Genomic DNA, 18666 nt, shown 5'->3' on the forward strand with positions numbered 1-18666 from the left:
GAGAAACTAAGAATGTCTTTTCATACGTTTTTTTTTTCTACTGAGAGCTTTCTGTGAAATATTTTATACATTTAAATGGGATTACAAATAAAAGTAACTTTTTATGCTGTTTTAGAATGATTGTTATTGAAAGAGATCATGCATGTTTTGCAGCTGTTCTCCTTTGGGTTGGGTGAAAGACAGGTTCCATTCATTCCAATCCATTTATTTCAGACAGAGAAATACTTGTTTTTTCCCCTTAGTCAGAAATGCTCAATTAAAAGAAATTGCATCACATACATTTCAGGGCTTGTTCCATCATGGTGAAGAAACACCCCCCACTGACAAATGCTGGTCAGCACCAGGTGGATATACAGCTCCTCCTGAAGGAGGTGTTTTGCCTGGATTTTCCATACTTGTTTCTTCTGAAGTGTCTGGTGGATCTCTGGCACACCTCTAATCCCATGTTGCACTTCTTAAGTCTCAAAACATCAGGGAAAACCTTCCCTACCTACCATTTGCATAGACCAAGTTCAATACTAATGGGCAACGTTTTGAGGTCCTGCAAAAAGCTACATATACCAACTGGATGGTGACACTAATGAACATTTAATCATACAAAAGTAGTTCTAAGAACCATAAAAATTTTACAGTTACATTAATACATCCATAATAATCAGATCCGCAAGCAGCATGATGTGTATCAGGACCCCCCATCCACATCTATATCTTCGGAATCTTCACTTTCCGGGCGACACATATCATCTAAGGCCATTTCTGGCCAGATTGAAAAGAAACGTATTAGCAAATCAGAGAGCTTAAGGCGTGGGGCCCAGCCGATAGCCAAACCTACAGACCTTCGATTTCAGTGAGATGAGGAATCTTCCGGAAGCCGTCGCGCAGGGCGGGGACCACCTGGTCGTACAGGTGCAGCACGTCCAGGCAGTGCTCCGCGAAGGCGCCATCGTTCAGGGACAGCCAGTGCAGCAGCATCAGCGTCTCCTTCAGCACGTTGGCCCCGGGCCCCCCCCACGGAGTGCTCCGTCCTTCCTGCCGCTCCTGCCCCCTGACCTCCAGCCACCGTCGGTGTAGGATCACCACCAGGGTGCGCACCACCTGGCCGCGACACACGGAGCAAGTAGCTACATCTCAAGTTGCATCACATCCTGGATTAATCCAACTAACCAGCGTAGCAAAGAAAATTATTACGGGTTTTAATAAAAACATACAGGCAGCTCTCGATTTACATTAAACTGACTTGTACCAAAAACATTTGAGATTCATAGTTTATAGTAGCATTAACGTAAAAAGAGACACGCCTGTAAGTGAATTCATTCTATCTGTGTATATGCTAATGTACGCTCTTTTGTACATAGGGTCCCTGTCTAAAGGCTGGATATAAAGTCGCGCTCCTAACCTCACTGTCGCACTGACAAGACGAGCGTTTGAACGCGATCCACATGGCGGTCGCCTGGGTGAACAGCCGGGTTAGCAGCTTCACCACCTTCAGACGGGGGAGAGAACATGTCCAGGCACCGGTCACGTCTTTGCGTTACCACACGAAAAACACAGAGAAACGCCCATTACCTCCAACTCGAACTGACACCACTGGCTCTCTGACATCGACACGTTGGGTCTGGAGGCCACATACTGGAATATCTTCAGGAGAGGGCAGACATCTGGGGGCAACAAAAACAGCAACATCTGAAGGGTTTCCCCCCATCTGCATTGACCCCATTGAACAGAAGCTCCTAGGGCATTAGTACCATTAACATTAAATTATATGCATGCATATTTTTCACACTGTTTATTCTCTGTTACTAGTCTGTTATTTATGTATATATAATCTTGTAAATATCTGTATTCTGTGATTTTAGATTAACTTTATTGATCCCAGAGGTAAATTCTTGTGCATACAGCACTAAATAAGTAGCGTTAAAGCGAACATACAGTACTGTGCTAAAGTCTTAGTTTTATACATTTTGACTGCCTATTTATCTGGGTAGTAAGTATATATTTGCTCAGAAATAAACAATTTTACTTTAGAATACATGCAAATGAATAGTTAAATATTTTTTTTCAATTTCATCATTTTTTTTCTAAAAGTTACTGATATCTCGCTGGATGGTTAGATGAACACGGCTTCAGTTCCCAAACCTGTCCTTAGAGGCACCCCAGCCACTCCAGGTATTTGTTAATTTTCACCACCAGCTTAATTAAGTAATTCATTTCTGGGGATCTCTCCCAGTAATTGGAAGGTAGCTGTCTAAGGAGTGATCCTACTCTGCTGAGCCCTTGAGCAAAGGCTCTGAACCTGCACTTGCGTTGTCCTGGGTATGACGTTAATCTACACCCAGCCCTGCAAAGAGGTCCTCCAATTTAGAGGGAAATTTGGGGGTTGGTGGCAAGATTAGCACCCCAGCCACCAGAAAAAACTCATACCGATCCATTTGGACTGGTGTGGTGCTGAGGTATCACCCGCTGCACTCAGGTTCTCATCCCTGAGGTGGTGTGGCGGGTGTGGCAACATGCTGTAATCCTCTATTCAGTTCAATGTGGTATTGATTAGCTGTATGAGGTGTGCCGGGGATTAGGTCAGAAAAGCACATGGGTGTATTGGATGGTTGGTGCAAATACTGGGGAGACTTTAGTATTTAATCATAATATAGTTCTACACCAATAACATGATCATTTAAACATTACCTCTGATTGCCTAAGGCTTTTGCACAGTACTCTACATATTATTAATTAGTTATTATTATACATCTATTTTACTCCGTTACATATGTGCCTCTCCTGGAGCCGACACCTTATCGTGGTGGAGGGGTTTGCATGTTCCAATGATCCCAGGAGCTAAGCTGCCTGGGGCTTTATGCCCCTGGTAAGGTCACCCAAGACAAACAGGTTCTGGGTGAGGAACCAGACGGAACCAGTGCGGCTCACAAGACCCCTAATGATGAACAAAATATTGGATCCACGATTTCCCTTGCCCGGACGCGGGTCACCGGGGCCCCCTCCTGGAGCCAGGCCTGGGGGTGGGGCTCGATGGCGAGTGCCTGGTGGCAAGGCCTGCAGCCATGGGGCCTTGTCGTGCACAGCGCGAACAAGGCACGTGGGTCCCCCCTCCAATGGGCTCATCACCCATAGGAGGGGCCAAAGGGGTCTGGTGCAGTGTGAGTTGGGCAGTGGCCAAAGGCGGGGACCTTGGCGGTCCGATCCTCGGCTGCAGAAGCTAGCTCTAGGGACATGGAATGTCACCTCTCTGATGGGGAACGAGCCTGAGCTGGTGCGCGAGGCTGTGAGGTTCTGACTAGATGTAGTCGGGCTCACCTCGACGCACGGCTTGGGCTCTGGAACCAGTCTCCTCGAAGGGGGTTGGACCTTCTTCCACTCTGGAGTTGCACACGGGAAGAGGCGCCGAGCTGGGGTGGGTATACTTATTGCCCCCTGGCTGGGCGCCTGTACATTGGGGTTTACTGCGGTGGACGAGAGGGTAGCCTCCCTTCGCCTTCGAGTGGGGGGACGGATCCTGACTGTTGTTTGCGCTTATGCGCCAAACGGCAGTTCAGAATTATTTTTGAAGTCCTTGGAAGGGGTGTTGGAGAGCACTCCTCCCGGGGACACTCTTGTTCTGCTGGGGGACTTCAATGCTCACGTGGGCAATGACAGTGAAACCTGGAGGGGCGTGATTTAGAGGAACGACCCCCCAATCTGAGCCCGAGTGGTGTTTTGTTGTTGGACTTCTGTGCTCGTCACGGATTGTCCATAATGAACACCATGTTCAAGCATAAGGGTGGGTGTCCATATGTGCACTTGGCACCAGGACACCCTAGGCCGCAGTTCGATGATCGATTTTGTGATCGTGTCATCGGACTTGCGGCCGCGTGTATTGGACACTCGGGTGAGGAGAGGGGCGGAGCTGTCAACCGATCACCACCTGGTGGTGGGCTGGCTCCGCTGGTGGGGGAGGAAGCCTGTCAGACCTGGCAGACCCAAGCGTATAGTGCGTGTCTGCTGGGAACATCTGGCGAAATTCCGTGTCCCCCCCCCCCCGGCAGAACCTGGGGGAGGCAGGGGACATTGAGTCTGAATAGACCATGTTCCACACCTCCATTGTGGAGGTGGCTGACTGGAGCTGTGGCCGTAAGGTGGTCGGTGCTTGTAGCTGGGCACCGGCGGTGAGGGATGCCGTCAAGCTGAAGAAGGAGTCCTATCGGGCCTTTTTGGCCTGTGGGACTCCAGAAGCAGCTGATGAGTACCGGCGGGCCAAGCGGAACGCGGCTTCGGCGGTCACTCAGGCAAAAACTCGGGTATGGAAGGAGTTTGGCGAGGTCATGGAGAACGACTTCCGGACAGTTTCAAGGAGATTCTGGTCCACCATCCGGCTTCTTAGGGCGGGAAAGCGGTGCAGCATCAACACTGTTTATGATGGGGATGGTGCACTGCTGACCTCAGCTCGGGACGTTGTGGGTCGGTGGAAGGAATACTTCGAAGACTTCCTCAATCCCACAAACACGCCTTCCAATGAGAAAGCAGAGTCTGGGGACTTGGGAGTGGGCTCGCCTATCTCTGGGGCAGAGGTCGCTGAGGTGGTTAAAAAGCTCCTCGGTGGCCAGGCCCCGGGGGTGGATGAGATCCGCCCGGAGTTCCTCAAGGCTCTGGATGTTGCGGGGCTGTCTTGGTTGACACGCATCTGCGGCATCGCGTGGACATCGGGGGCGGTGCCTCTGGATTGGCAGACCGGGGTGGTGGTCCCCATCTTCAAGAAAGGGGACCGGAGGGTGTGTTCCAACTATAGGGGGATCACACTCCTCAGTCTTCCTGGTAAGGTCTATTCGGGGGTTCTGGAGAGGAGGGTCCGTCAGATAGTCGATCCTAGGATTCAGGACGAGCAGTGTGGTTTTCACCCTGGCCGTGGAACAGTAGACTAGCTCTATACTCTCGGCAGGGTCCTGGAGGGTGTGTGGGAGTTTGGCCAACCATTCTACATGTGTTTTGTGGACTTGGAGAAGGCATTCGACCATGTCTCTAGGGGAGTCCTGTGGGGAGTGCTCCGGGAGTATGGGGTGCCAGGCTGCCTTATAAGGGCTGTTCGGTCCCTGTACAACCAGTGTCAGAGCTTGGTCCGCATTGCCGGCAGTAAGTCGGACTCGTTCCCGGTGAGGGCTGCCCTTTATCACCGATTTTGTTCATAACCTTTATGGACAGAATTTCTAGGCGTTGAGGGTGTCCGGTTTGGTGACCTCAGGATTAGGTCTCTGCTTTTTGCAGATGATGTGGTTCTGTTGGCCTCAACAGACCGTGACCTTCGGCTCTCACTTGGACAGTTTGCAGCCGAGTGTGAAGCGGCTGGAATGAATCAGCACCTCCAAATCCGAGACCATGGTCCTCAGCCGGAAAAGGGCGGAGTGCTCTCTCCGTGTCGGGGAGGAGGTCCTTCCCCAAGTGGAGGAGTTTAAGTATCTCGGGGTCTTGTTTACGAGTGAGGGAAGGATGGAGCGGGAGATCGACAGGCGGATCGGTGCGGCGTCAGCAGTGATGCGGGCGCTGCATTGGTCTGTCATGGTAAAGAAGGAGCTGAGCCAAAAGGCAAAGCTCTCGATTTACCAGTCGATCTACGTTCCTACCCTCACCTATGGTCACGAGGTGTGGGTAGTTACCAATAGAACGAGATCGCGAGTGCAAGCGGCCGAAATGAGTTTCCTCTGCAGGGTGGCTGGGCTCTCCCTTTGAGATAGGGAGAGGAGCTCGGTCATTCGGGAGGGACTCAGAGTAGAGCCGCTGCTCCTCAGCATTGAGAGGAGCCAGATGAGGTGGCTCGGGCATCTGATTAGGATGCCTCCCTGGTGAGGTGTTCCAGGCATGTCCCACTGGGAGGAGGCCCGGAGGAAGACCCAGGACACGCTGGAGGGACTATGTCTCTCGGCTGGTCTGGGAACGCCTCGGGATTCCCCCAGAGGAGCTGGAGGAAGTGGCCGTTTCCCTGCTGAGACTGCTGCCCCCGCGACCCGACCTCAGATAAGCGGAAGTTAATGGATGGATGGATGGCATATCATGTGTGAAGTGCCTGACTGTGCATCAGGACATATTCCCTTGGTGATACAGAGGAAACGGCACGCTCATCACCCCAGGTCTGGTGCTCAGCTCGGCTCCTGAACACTGGCGAGGGGCCCTTACCCACATGCGAGCACAGCAGCATTGCCACCTCCGTGTTGGCGGCGGCGACGGCCAGCAGACTGACGGACAGGTGCGCCGTCTGAGAGGACGCGTCTGCGCTCAGGCACCGGGTCACGGACTGACGGCACAGCAGGCTCTTCATCCTGAGGAGGAAGGACAGCAGCTCAGTGCATGTGGGGATGTCCATTCACCTAGACACAAAGCCACCTCTGCAGTAAATAAAAAAGCATCAGTCTGCCTGCATATTCCCATTGTACTGTAAAGTCAGATTGTTCCCCAGTAAGTGCTGGCTGTGGTCTATTCTGAAAAACAAATGATTTACTACAGAATTCCGTGCAATACTTTCTCCAACATTCTTTGCACTGTTACTGATTATTGATTATTATTCATTGTTACCGTTTATTAATGTGTAAAATGTGTATTATGTTACTGTAAACCTGCAATTTCCTAAGGGATTAATAAAGTATCTACCTATCAATCCATCCACCCATCCATCCATCCATCCATCTCTCTCTCATAAAAGACAGGTAGGAGTATCGCAGCCTGAGGCCTTTGAGCAGTATGTCAGCTGCTGGTGTACACTTTCATAATTAATGCACTTCTTTTGTAGGTTTTATGTCACCTGGGTCATCTTGACCGGATCAGAATGCCTGCAATGTGAAACAGACACATGGAACGAAGAGCAGGATGGCTCAGGATGATGTTTATGAGCAAGGGGGTTGTGGGGGGAGGGGGGGCTGCAATCTCCCAAGAATGTACAACATCCAGTGTGGGGCCAATTAAGCGTGAAGTGCTGAGCCACACCAAGACAACAAAGAAATATCTATAAAAAAATCTAGAATTCGAGTAAAATACTGTTCAGCTCCCCCTAGGGTTTAATTATTCCCAGAGCTCAGCCTTTTTTTCTGTGGCCCCAGGCCCTGCATAAAGGAGGAGCTCGCTCTTATCTACAGTACATACAAACACACACGTAGCAATGAAGTGAGAAATGTAATTTACTTAGTCCCAGGTCACGGTTAAGCTCATTTTGTTTCCTATTCTGTCTATTGTCACAGAACTGTTACTGCACTCCAATTCATACCTCAAAAATCTCCAGGCAACATTAATTGACTTGGATTTCTTTAGACAGGAATGTGCTCTATTATTTTAAATGTTTAGGTCTGCCTGTATTACGTATATAGAACAGGCCTGGTGCAGGAGAGCTGGCTTGAACAGGAAAATGCACCACATTTCTCAATGTGCCAACGGCCTGCAGTGTGAAAGAGAGACCTGTAGGGGGCACTAATGAGAGTCAGGTATTTTTTCCCCAGAAAATTCCACCCATATGACAAAGGAAATAATGCCCTGAAATTGCAAATAATAATAAAGAACTTTTGTGGCTGCAGAGTCTCAGTAGAAGTTGTCACACTTAATGGCACGGGAGGCACAGGAAAAGGAAAACCACACAAACTCACATGCGCAGCAGCTCTCCGCCAGAATCCTCGGCCAGTGCATTGAGCACCTTCAAGCTGCTCGTCAGAACCGCGTCCCTCCGACGGGCGGCACCGGCCACCGCCGGGTCAGTCAACCGCAGCAGCCAGCGCAGTAGGGGGTGCAAGAGCTCCGCCCCCTCACCACGATTCCCCCCAGAAGGCTCTGGAAAGGCCGGGCCGGGCATAGTCCGTTCCACATCTCTTTCGTCCGTGTGCTCCTGGGCCTGAGAGGACAGCAGGACGCGCACCACCTCCTCGCTGTGTGACACTAGGTGGCGCAAGGCTCCAAGCGAGGCGAGGGCCAACTCCTCTGAGCTGCTGGCGGACTCCTCACCAGCTGGGGCGGAGTCAGGAGGCGAGGCATCCCTCAGCAGACTCCCGGCTGGCCTGTCCACTGCCTCCAGCGCCCGGCAGAACAGGTCCACATGCTGCTGGAGGAGGGGCAGGAGGTTCAGCGCCTCGGGGCATGAGCGCTCCGACATGGGCGCCTGAGGAGGGAGCCGGGGGTATCCCAGTGCCAGCCTGGACAGGCCACACATGGCGAGGCTCTGTATCCGGCCGAAACTGCCGAAGGCCCCATCCTGCTGCTTGGCTTCCATAGGGGCGCGGCTGGAAGACTCTCTGGGGGGAGAGAATTCCCAAAATGCAAACCACAGACGTGTTTTACATAGCCAAGGGCAAAATGGGAACTCTGCACAGAAGGAGAACCAAGCTCATGGTGGACTGCTCATATTTGCGTGCACCTGGCATGCTGCATTACCCTGTAAACAAAGAGCCAGCTGTTTGTTCCAGCATGACCCGGATCTGAACGGATCTCTATAGACAGGATGAGACAGGTCTGCAGAAAGGCTCATGTCTGGTGATAGTTACAATAAAAGGGGAGATCCCTCTTAACAAATTAAAGGATCTGATTCTTCTGAAACGATTAAATGTATAATCACATCATTTACTTTATATATTTATATGTGGGTGTTTAACTCAGCAGGTTAGGGGTCTGCCCTCGCATCCAGAAGGTGGTGGGTTCGAATCTCATTCTGTCACTATATATCACTATCATCACCTCTGGGGCCTTGAGCTAAGCCCTTAAGTTTAGACCGCTTTGGATCAAAGCATCTGCTAAATTAATGTAAATATTTGGTTAACAGGATACATGACAACAGAGCCCCTTCAAGGCCTCAAACTCACAACCATTTAGTCATGGGTAATCCTCCTTAACCATTTCTCAGTTCCTGTTTGATTTAACTAATCAGTAAACACTGCAAGTGACCAGCATGAAGTACCCCCACCCCCAGGGCCAAGCCTTACAGGCTGATGGAGCCATTCTGGGACAGCGGCCAGGGCAGGGCATCCGGGCTGACGCACAGCAGGTGACAGAGGCCCAGCGTACTGGGGTCCAGGGGGTGCTGGAGCAGCAGGTTCAGCAGAGAAGACCCTTCAGGAGAGGATGTGGCGACAACACAGGAAGTGAGGAGCAGGAAGTAAGGCATGAGTCACAGTGCAAACATGCCAGCAGAAACCCACAAAACATCAGCTTGATAGTCATGGAGATATTTCACAAATTCATCTGTATTTAAATAGCTGTTTATGGCGGCTTGTCAGGAATCCCCTTAACTCACGCTCATGTTACTGAATAAACCTAACAAATATCTTACCTTGACTATGACACGAGTGCAAACTGGACGATTTGCCTCGATGTGCATCATCAATGATGTTATTCACAGTTCCGTTCACAGGTTTTCCATCTTAAAAGGACAGAATTATCACAGCTGAGGGCACCTGTGCGACAGCAGGTTCTGTCACTTTAATTAATATCAGTCCATTCAGGTTTTTGAGAGAACTAAGGATGGAATAAACAAAAGATTCCCTGAGAAGTTCTTTGTTTACTGTTGTGCCTGGAGCAAGATACATCAGTTACTGTCAGTAATTACCGGGCAATATCAAAGTGTGAATGTGAAACTGTGAAAAGCACAAAATGAAATAGATACTCTAAATAAGAGCGCAAAGGACCTTTCCCATCACAGGAACTTCTTTCAGAAACCAGAAACTTGTTTTGTTTCCACCACAGGAACTCAGCCCGATTGTAATTCCAGGTCTTTTTTTTTTTTTTTTTTAAATGCCTACTCTAGACTAGGCACTTTTCGGACAACCAGGAACTACTGGGGTGGGGTTTATAGCGATAGACTTTACTGACTGGTTGACCACAAGCACCAGCTCCAACATGGAAGTTATGCAGAAGTGCAGGGAACAGAGAAAATGGAACAGATGGAATTCATTTTCAACAGCATTAAAATCATAAATGAAAACCATTTTTTGCTTGCGTTTCAATATTTCTGCCTCAGATCTCAGTAATCCAATGTAAAACTGCTCTGGCTTCTCTGTCATGAAACGTGCCAGGGATGATTACGTTACATCATCTTTTATTCTGCCAGATTTAATACCTCTTCTAATTAGAGCCACCCGTTCTGTTTTGAAGCAATATGGGACAATAGACGGCCCAGGAACTCGGAAACAGGATCCTGAACTTGGTGGTAAAGTGTCTCATGAGACCAGGAGGGTAGATAAGGGTACTTTGAAGATCACGCCAAGGACGGTTGGCATGGGAACCTGAGCAACACTGGGCCTTTGCAGCTCTGGCTGTTAGTGTTTTTTTTTATGCAGGGACAGTTTACAGTGATAGTAGTGATAAAACACTGCATGAGGTCACATTGCTGATCTTGTAGTGTGGTTACTGGGGGGTGACGACCGGTCCACTGTCTCAGCAGCAGTCTTCTGAGGTCATCAAAGGATGCTCACAAACAAATGGGTGAAAATGTACAATGCTGTACACCCCGGGAGATCAGGGATGCATGGCTCCTGCCCTCCAAAAGAGGGAGCACTACTTTAACAAATTCATTATTCACTGGTGAAATAACCTGTGTTTTAAGCTATCAGTCAGGGTGTGGGTTAGGGATCAGTCTGTTTCTTCACACTTTCCAGACGACAGAGCAGTTGCATACGACCCCTTAATTAAGCTATGAAGTAAGCGTGCTAAATATGTTACCTTCCTTCGAATGCTCTTTGAGTGGCGATCTTCCCTTGGGCAGCTGGGCTGCAAAGGCCTCCTTGGTGAGGAAGTGGCTGACGCCGGCAGAGGGCCCGCCCCCCTCCTGAGGGTGCGGGAGCAAGGATCTCCTCTTCGGACTGGGGGGGACACGGGGGAACGGTGAGAATGGCGACTTTAATCGAGACCAGCTCACAGCACAACAGCAGCCGTGTATCGCCGACTTCCACTTCCACTAAGGAGGCGTAGCTCGTTTTTACAGTCCATTTGCTAGATGTGTTCCAGATGGATCCGGATCACTAGGCTGCTTAGTCGCACGTGCAAGTAACGTAGAAATCTTATAAATACAATCATAAAAACTGAGAAGAAATTCTTAAAAAAAACAGTGTACAGTCGTCCCTCGTTTATCGCGGTTAATCCGTTCCAGACTCTACCGCGTTAAATTAATTTCCGTGAAGTAGGATTCTTTATTTCTTTATTATTCGGCTGCACCTGGCGTTGAAGGATTTGCGGGGGTGCTCGAATACATAGGCCTACAGCCATACGTACAGTAATTTTAATTTTAATTGTAATACAAAGGTGTATAATTGACTCAGACAATCGAGCGCGCATTTTCATTGTCTATCAACTTTTTAATTAATAAATGTATTTGAAAAAAACGCGATAGAGTGAAGCCACGAAAGTCGAAGCGTGAAATGGCGAGAGACGACTGTATAGTCATACAATCATGTTCAAACGATTTATCTACTTCAGAGAAATGCAGAGGCTATCCTCAAAATCCAAGAGCACGAGGCAGGGGACACCCTGAGCAGGTATGTCTGTCCAGCATGAGGAACAAACACTATTGGCAATTAATAGAGACCCATAAACCTAACTGCATGCTTCTGGACTCCACACAAACAGGGACGGGAATCGATCCCTCAACCCTGGGGGTGTGTGTCAACGATGCTATCCAAGGAACCACCGTGCCACCGAACGATGATCCACAGAATGCTGCATTTCCGCTTAAAGAAGCATGCGGCCGCCGCTGGGAGCTTAAGAAAACCATGAGAGGCTACCATGAGAGAGTGAGGGGAGGCAATAAAAAAGGCTAACAGAATGTTGGGTTATATCTCTAGGTGTGTGGAGTTTAAGTCAAGGGAGGTGATGTTACACTTATATAATTCCTTGGTAAGACCCCACCTAGAATACTGTGTGCAGGTTTGGTCACCATACCTCAAGAAGGACATTGCTGCCTTAGAAAAGGTGCAACGAAGAGCTACGAGAATGATTCCTGGTCTTAGAGGAATGTCTTATGAGGAGAGATTAGCGGAACTGAATCTGTTTAGCCTTGAGCAAAGGAGACTAAGGGGGGATATGATTCAGGTCTATAAGATTCTAACGGGTCTGGATGCTGTTCAGCCAAATTACTATTTCAATATTAGTCTAGATACTAGAACTCGTGGCCATAAGTGGAAATTAGCGGGAGAACATTTTAAAACAAATTTGAGGAAGCACTTCTTTACACAGCGTGTAGTCAGAGTATGGAATAGTCTTCCTACTAGTGTAGTGGAAGCTAAAACCATGGGTTCCTTTAAATCAGAGCTAGATAAGATTTTAACAACTCTGAGCTATTAGTTAAGTTCTCCCCAAACGAGCTTGATGGGCCGAATGGCCTCCTCTCGTTTGTAAATTTCTTATGTTCTTATGTTCTTATGAACGAAAGCTCACCTGTTTCTCATGGTGGGTGAAGCGGGCAGCTTAGCTCGTTCCGAATTCAGAAGCTTCGTCTTCATCTCATTTATTTCCACTTCTTTAAAGTGCAACTCAGACTGCAAGCACTGAACCTGCAGAGAGAGAGGTAACGAAGCTGGGAGCATGCGCATGTGAAAGCTGGCTCATGGCACATTTATTAATGTTGAAAACACAACATACCAAGTAAATAATCTTAAAATATACAAAACTGTACTTTGTTTTGTACATAGTGATAATTTCATGCTTATTTGAGCCACTCACTTTGACCAACCACAAAATAAAGAGCATCCCGTGAAGAAAAAAAAATGAATGTAAAAACTTACATCAAATTATTGCCTTTAACTGTATTTAGATATTTTTCACTAAATTTAGCATACAATATATATCACAATACACCAACAATGTGACAACACTCTTGGGCAAAAAAAAAATGCGCCAAAGCTCAATGTTGTGCAGTTTGGATTTGGCCCATTGTTATGCTTGTGGGAGATTTACTTTTTAAAAATGTTCTGAGGGCAGAATGAGAAATGATTGGTTCAGAGAGATAACCAATCAGATTGTAGAGAAGGCAGGACCAAAACATCTGATTGGTTGTACCCTCCTCCTGCTGTTGCTTGGACCCACCTCCTCTATAATCTGATTGGTGAGACCTCTGAACCCAGGAGTGTATTTACCAAACAGCACACAGTAGTTCTGCAGTCTGAATGTGAAACTTGTCCTTTATGAACACAGGTGATACAGCAGCTTAGCAGACACCCCCAGGAGCTGCGGCCCCGCTGCTACCTTTTTGGAGAGTGCCTTCTCCTTCTCAGTCTGCACCTGGGCTCTCTCCTGCTCCTGCAGCAGCTGGGCCTGCCTCTGCTGCTCCTTCTCCTGCTTGGTTTGTCTAAGGGAGTCTCGCAGCACCTGGATCTCCCCATTCTTCATCAGCAGCTCCTCCTCCACCTCCTGCAGCTGATTACCCCAGATGCAGCATACACCATGAACACCCCAAACGCCGTTATTGTTGTTATCTTAGGTATAATCTGCTGGTTAATCTGAAAATTCCAGCAATAATTTAAATATAATATAGTATAATACTGTGTTGGCGACTGCCCAGGGTTGGTTCCTGCCTGCACCCATTATTCCCGGGATAGGCTCCGTACCCCCCCGCAACCCCGGTTAGGATTAAGCGATAACGGTGATGGATGGATAATATAATACCTTGCATTTGGCGCAAGACAGGAACCAAGCAACCATTGCAGTACACACTCAGTCAGACATATAGTCAATTTAGACACTCCAATTCACTTATGTTGCATGCTTTTGGACAGTGGAAGGAAAATGAGAGGATCCAGCAAAAAGCCACGCCCACAGGGTGAATACGCAAACTCCACACACACAAAGCGGCAGTGTGCGGTGGCAGCGCTACCCACAGTGCCACAGTGCCACTCTCAATAAAATGATTCCTTTTCAACTTGATCTAGTGTATGTTAAAAGAAAGTTTATCGCTACTGCTTTTACATCAGCACTCTATGAGACAATCATAATCATTATCGTCCTTGCTGTTGGGCTCACTCATAGACTGTGTGGCGCGTTTGTGAAAAATTAAACAAAAATAAGTGAAGAATGTAATACAAATAAAATACAACATAATTCTTTTGAAATAATAAATAATCTGATAATAAAAGTGTAAAACTTACACCTTATAAACTTAAAGGTAATATATAATATCTTCAGGATACAGATTCAGTGCCCTGGTGTCACACACTACCAACAGGCCAAAGAAAATTTAACATGCACTTATCTTTACGCATGCAGTATATCACAGGTATAGTGTGTCAAAAGGGTGGTTTTTATACATGCCTACCTTCTTCTTGAGCTCAGCTTGTTGTGCTTGGAGTTGTTCACAGATAATCTCACACCTGTCCGTTTTATTCTGCTGCTGTCCCTGTCCTGCATCCCCATGCCACAAAAAAGATTGCATGACAACTGGTCAGATGCTAACCAACACACACCATTTCATGTTGTGTACAAACACCACAATATTTCACCAGAATAACACAGACACATATTTCAAAACTGAATTCTGTCGTTTAAATAGATTACATTGTGTGTTACAGTAAGTTTCAATTATAATTATTTCCACCTGTTTACAAATAAAGAGCAAAGAAATGAATGTGGCTTACTAAAAGCTTCCATTGTTGCATTCTTCAGACTGGTCCCTGCGTTCCTTCGAGCATCACCACTGACTCCTGCTGAACCAAATGTCCTTCTAGCCTCTAGTCCAGCTTTGCGAGGTGGGCCCTGGCATGGAAATCCGGAGCCGCGGGTTTCTTTGGGGGAAGGCGGCGCTAAATCGTCCGTGATTGCCTGTGATGCGATTATATCTATTTCATCGAGGTCAGCCTGGGTGAAGTCCTCATCATCGCCAAACGGGTCTGCATCAGGATGAGCATCGTACCTCTCCCCTTTGAGACGCTTGTTCGGCGGGTACTCCATAACAGCGACAGTGAAACACTTGGCCCCCTAATGGTCCTTACTTATTCCCCAATGAGCCGCTTCTCAGTCTGAGAAATAAGGATAATATATGTATAATATGAAACAAATGCATGAGGCAACAGGCAGATCCTATTAACTATAATAATTAAAATGCAGACTACGTTTTACACTGAAACTCCCCACGGAAGGCTATAACACAAACATTTCTGCTTGATAAACTAATAATCTAATTAGATGTTATAGTCACGCTACCAGTGGGTTCATTGATAACAGTAACTTCAGTTGTATCTTTAGTTATGTAACTTTATTGAAACAATGATGCCTTCCAGTGGACCGTCTACTCACGATTATGTGCCTTGAATGGCTGGAGGAATGACGGGCAGCAAGCAACATCTTTTAGAAGCCACGCTTCACTGCTCCTCATGATTATTTTTTTTACATTCAGACAGTCAATGTTGTTTTGTCGTGAAAAAGCACGCTACTCTGTTATAACATAGCCCCACTCCGTACTCAACGTGAACCACTCAGCTTTTTGAGCAAACCACACAATCACTTTCCAGCAAAAAAGTAAGGTAAAATTTCATTGGAAGATACGGCAGGAACGCTGTCTCTGTACGGAAAGCCAATAAGGACAAAATATCTTGCGTATCTGAAGTCGTTGGCTTGAAAATGCGTATATACGCACACGTACAGGGAACATGGCAATTTACGGATAGTCATTCAATATACTTATTAGTATTTATTTTATTTACAATAACAAGTCTGCGGACACAATTGTCAGTTTTTCATGTGCAATGTTCAGGTTTTCATGTTCAAGTCATTTTATCGTATAAAGTTAGTCGAGTAGTAATATACAGTCAGCTACATTTGTAAAAACCTGGCGGATTTATTCAAACGACTGGGAAAAAGTCAGATTACACAATAATATATATTTAGTACTACATGCATGAGAGTACAATGAACACTAGCCAAGCGAAATATTTACAAAAAACGCTTTATTTTCAAGGGGAAAAAAAACTCAACACATTCCCTTCGGATTGGATGATTTTCACATAACCTCCATCATGAGCCAATCATCGTCGAATGCGTTCGTCTAGTGCGGCTCAAAAACAAAATCCCCCACTTTGTGCGCTGACGTCAAGAGGACCGCGTATCGTGATTGGCTGGCCCTGGTTGTGTAGCCAGAGAATGTTTACCATCCGTGTGAATGAGTAAATTTTCCCTGATGAAAAGAACGTCGATAGAGAGTAAAAAGTAAAGAAATTTAGCTTGATGTTAAGTGATATAGGTTACCACAGTTAAAGAAGTGAGGTTACAGTGTTAGTATTAACAGAGCATAAAGTCTTAATTGAACGTCTTGACATAGTAGACTTGCTTTGTGATTGTTGGTTACAGCTGTATGAACAAAGGGAAAAGTGTATCTCAGACGGGCCTGTGGATGGCCTTTCTTGTTTTTGTATTGGGCTATAACGTTAAAAAAACTCCGCTTCCTGTGTAAAATTGCTTGCATATACCCATTTTGGCGAATCCCGAAAGCGTTTGTACTTTCCAGTGTTTGATGAGCAAAGCAAGTTGTTAAAATGAAAACTGAGGTTTCGGCTGCTGCGAGTTTCATCACCAGATTGCTGAAAACTACCGGACTTTTGACGGAGGAGCAACTCGAACAGTTCAGCCTTTCGCTGGAGAAGGCTTTGGGAGGTGGGTGTCTTTCTGTCTCGACTTTATTACAGCGTGAGCGTGTAGTTTTTGGGTGCCATTGGCATACGTGTGTGTGTTATATTACCGAAGTCAGATACCTCACTATAAGAATATAGTTCAGTATCTAGCTGAATGTTACCTCTCGTTAGAGCAGTAATACGTACAGTCGCAGTATTTGTAAAGTTGAAGTTAAAATCCAGAGGATTTGTTTGGACATAAAGGTTGGTGGATCTCAAAGCAAAGTTCTGGATGTTTTTTGTATCGCCCCTCCCCCAGAGCACTATCAGCACCACTGGTTTCCTCAAACCCCCTGCCGAGGTTCGGGTTACCGATGCATCAGGATCAACCACGAAATGGATCCTCTAATCGCCAAGGCAGCGAGTACCGTAGGACTCTCCCAGGAGCAACTTTTCCTGCTGCTTCCGAGTGAACTGACGATGTGGATCGACCCGTACGAGGTCTCTTATCGGATAGGGGAAGACGGATCCATCTGTGTTCTTTATGAGTCCACGCCACCGCCACCAGTACTGGCAAATGGAGGTTCCACTGATAAAATGATCAGTTGTAAGGATGAACTGAGAATAAGGAGGTCAAGTTCCTCTAAACCTCTTAGTATGATGACTGTTTCGAGCTAATTTTTTTCTCGTAATAAAAAGGCTTATTTACGGTCTGTATTTTCCTACATTTAATGTAGATCTACACTTCTAAGAAAACAAAGATTAGCGATAGATTTTAGTATTATTAGTAGAGAACGTGTGTCTAAAACTTATAGCCATAGATTGTACCAGGATGTATTCTTTTAAAAGGATCTTACACTAATGTTGTAAATGTTTTACAAAGTGATATCAAAGTAAATTGATGATTTCCAATAAAGCTCTGATGTCTACTTGGTGTTCTTTGGTGAGTTTTGATTACTTTTTAGTCATTATTGATTATTAGGAATAAACAACAGTACAACACACATACATATTAGGCAAGTGTGTATTTTGCTTGTATCTTCCCTTCCAACCAATAGCTTCACTACAGATTAATCTCCAATTAAGAACTATCTTTAAAATATGGAGCATTGTCAGCATTTGGTCTGAGTACTTTCTGTTTGAAATTAAACTGGAAACTGTAGATGCGTTCCTCTGCAGAATTATTAAACAAATTATTACTGCTATTAAAACAGGTCAAAATAGAATCTTATACAGAGCAGAGAAAAACAAACCACAAAGGCTGAAATATGATATCCACCCACTAAAGTATACAAGGTAAAACACTTAAGATTGGGTATGGATAAGTCTCAAGATTTTACGAAGTTTTCATGGACAGATGATTAGAGTGACTCTTGATCGACCAAGTGGATGGACACCATCTTTAAACGCGAACAAGGTGGTGGAGCATGATGATGTGGGCTACAATTATCAGTGATGAACAAGAAGTCAGCAGTTTTCAAAAAGGTTATGATACATGCAGGACAATGCCCCTTCCCATGCAACAAAGTATCCAATAGATTGGCTAAGAAAGGCTTGAAAGCTGACTGAATTATGACCAGACCCCCTTCATCGCATGACTTAATTAATCCCCATAGAAAGCTACTCTGCCTTTCTAAACTGAGATTTACCAAGATGGCAAGCAGTACACTTCTCAGAGCAGCGTCTGGGATGCGGTCCTAGCTGCCTCAGCTAATATAGGATGTGCTCAAATCAAAAGCTTGATTGGTTCAATGAATAACAGGCTCGTGATGGTCACTGAGAAGAAAGGTCACCATACAGGACATTAAACTTAATAAAGTGGGCTGCATAGAATGGCCAATAGTTTATTATCCCTTACATAAACTGAATAACTAAAACTGTTTTTAATTATTATTTCTGTTGATGGTGAAGAGAAAAAATCCACGTAGTTTCTGATTCATTGCCTCATAATTATGCACACTGATAATCATTTTTTTTTTTTTGCAACAGACTAATGTAACATTTCTGAATTCACTTTTATAAGCTTGTCCAACTTCTGCTAACATTATCTCCAGGAACAGTACTTGCCTAATAATTCGGCACACAGTGTACATGGAGGAAACTATTAATATGTTTTTCCTAAAACTTA

The 18666-nt window shown here is 46.1% G+C and overlaps 2 protein-coding genes across 2 annotated transcripts; one reads left to right on the forward strand and one right to left on the reverse strand.

Moving 5' to 3' along the window:
• Positions 1-189: 189 nt before the first annotated feature.
• On the reverse strand, positions 190-15466 carry LOC111837516 (ATR-interacting protein). The gene is made up of 14 exons (XM_072715570.1): positions 15229-15466; positions 14571-14951; positions 14252-14337; positions 13186-13356; positions 12379-12494; positions 10669-10808; positions 9281-9370; positions 8934-9060; positions 7611-8249; positions 6157-6299; positions 1567-1658; positions 1397-1483; positions 837-1095; positions 190-756 (listed from the first exon to the last, which is right to left on the reverse strand). Exons 2-14 carry the CDS (start codon positions 14881-14883, stop codon positions 683-685), a joined length of 2337 nt encoding a protein of 778 aa, XP_072571671.1. The 5' UTR covers positions 14884-14951; positions 15229-15466; the 3' UTR covers positions 190-682.
• Positions 15467-16009: 543 nt separating this feature from the next.
• LOC111837552 (protein BTG1) lies at positions 16010-17467 on the forward strand. Its single transcript, XM_023799736.2, has 2 exons — positions 16010-16581; positions 16858-17467. The coding sequence occupies exons 1-2, from the start codon at positions 16464-16466 to the stop codon at positions 17214-17216; spliced, it is 477 nt and encodes a 158-aa protein (XP_023655504.1). The 5' UTR covers positions 16010-16463; the 3' UTR covers positions 17217-17467.
• The last annotated feature ends 1199 nt before the right edge of the window (positions 17468-18666 follow it).

Source organism: Paramormyrops kingsleyae, chromosome 8 (genome assembly GCF_048594095.1).
Source record: "Paramormyrops kingsleyae isolate MSU_618 chromosome 8, PKINGS_0.4, whole genome shotgun sequence".
In the NCBI taxonomy this organism is placed as follows: Eukaryota; Metazoa; Chordata; class Actinopteri; order Osteoglossiformes; family Mormyridae; genus Paramormyrops; species Paramormyrops kingsleyae.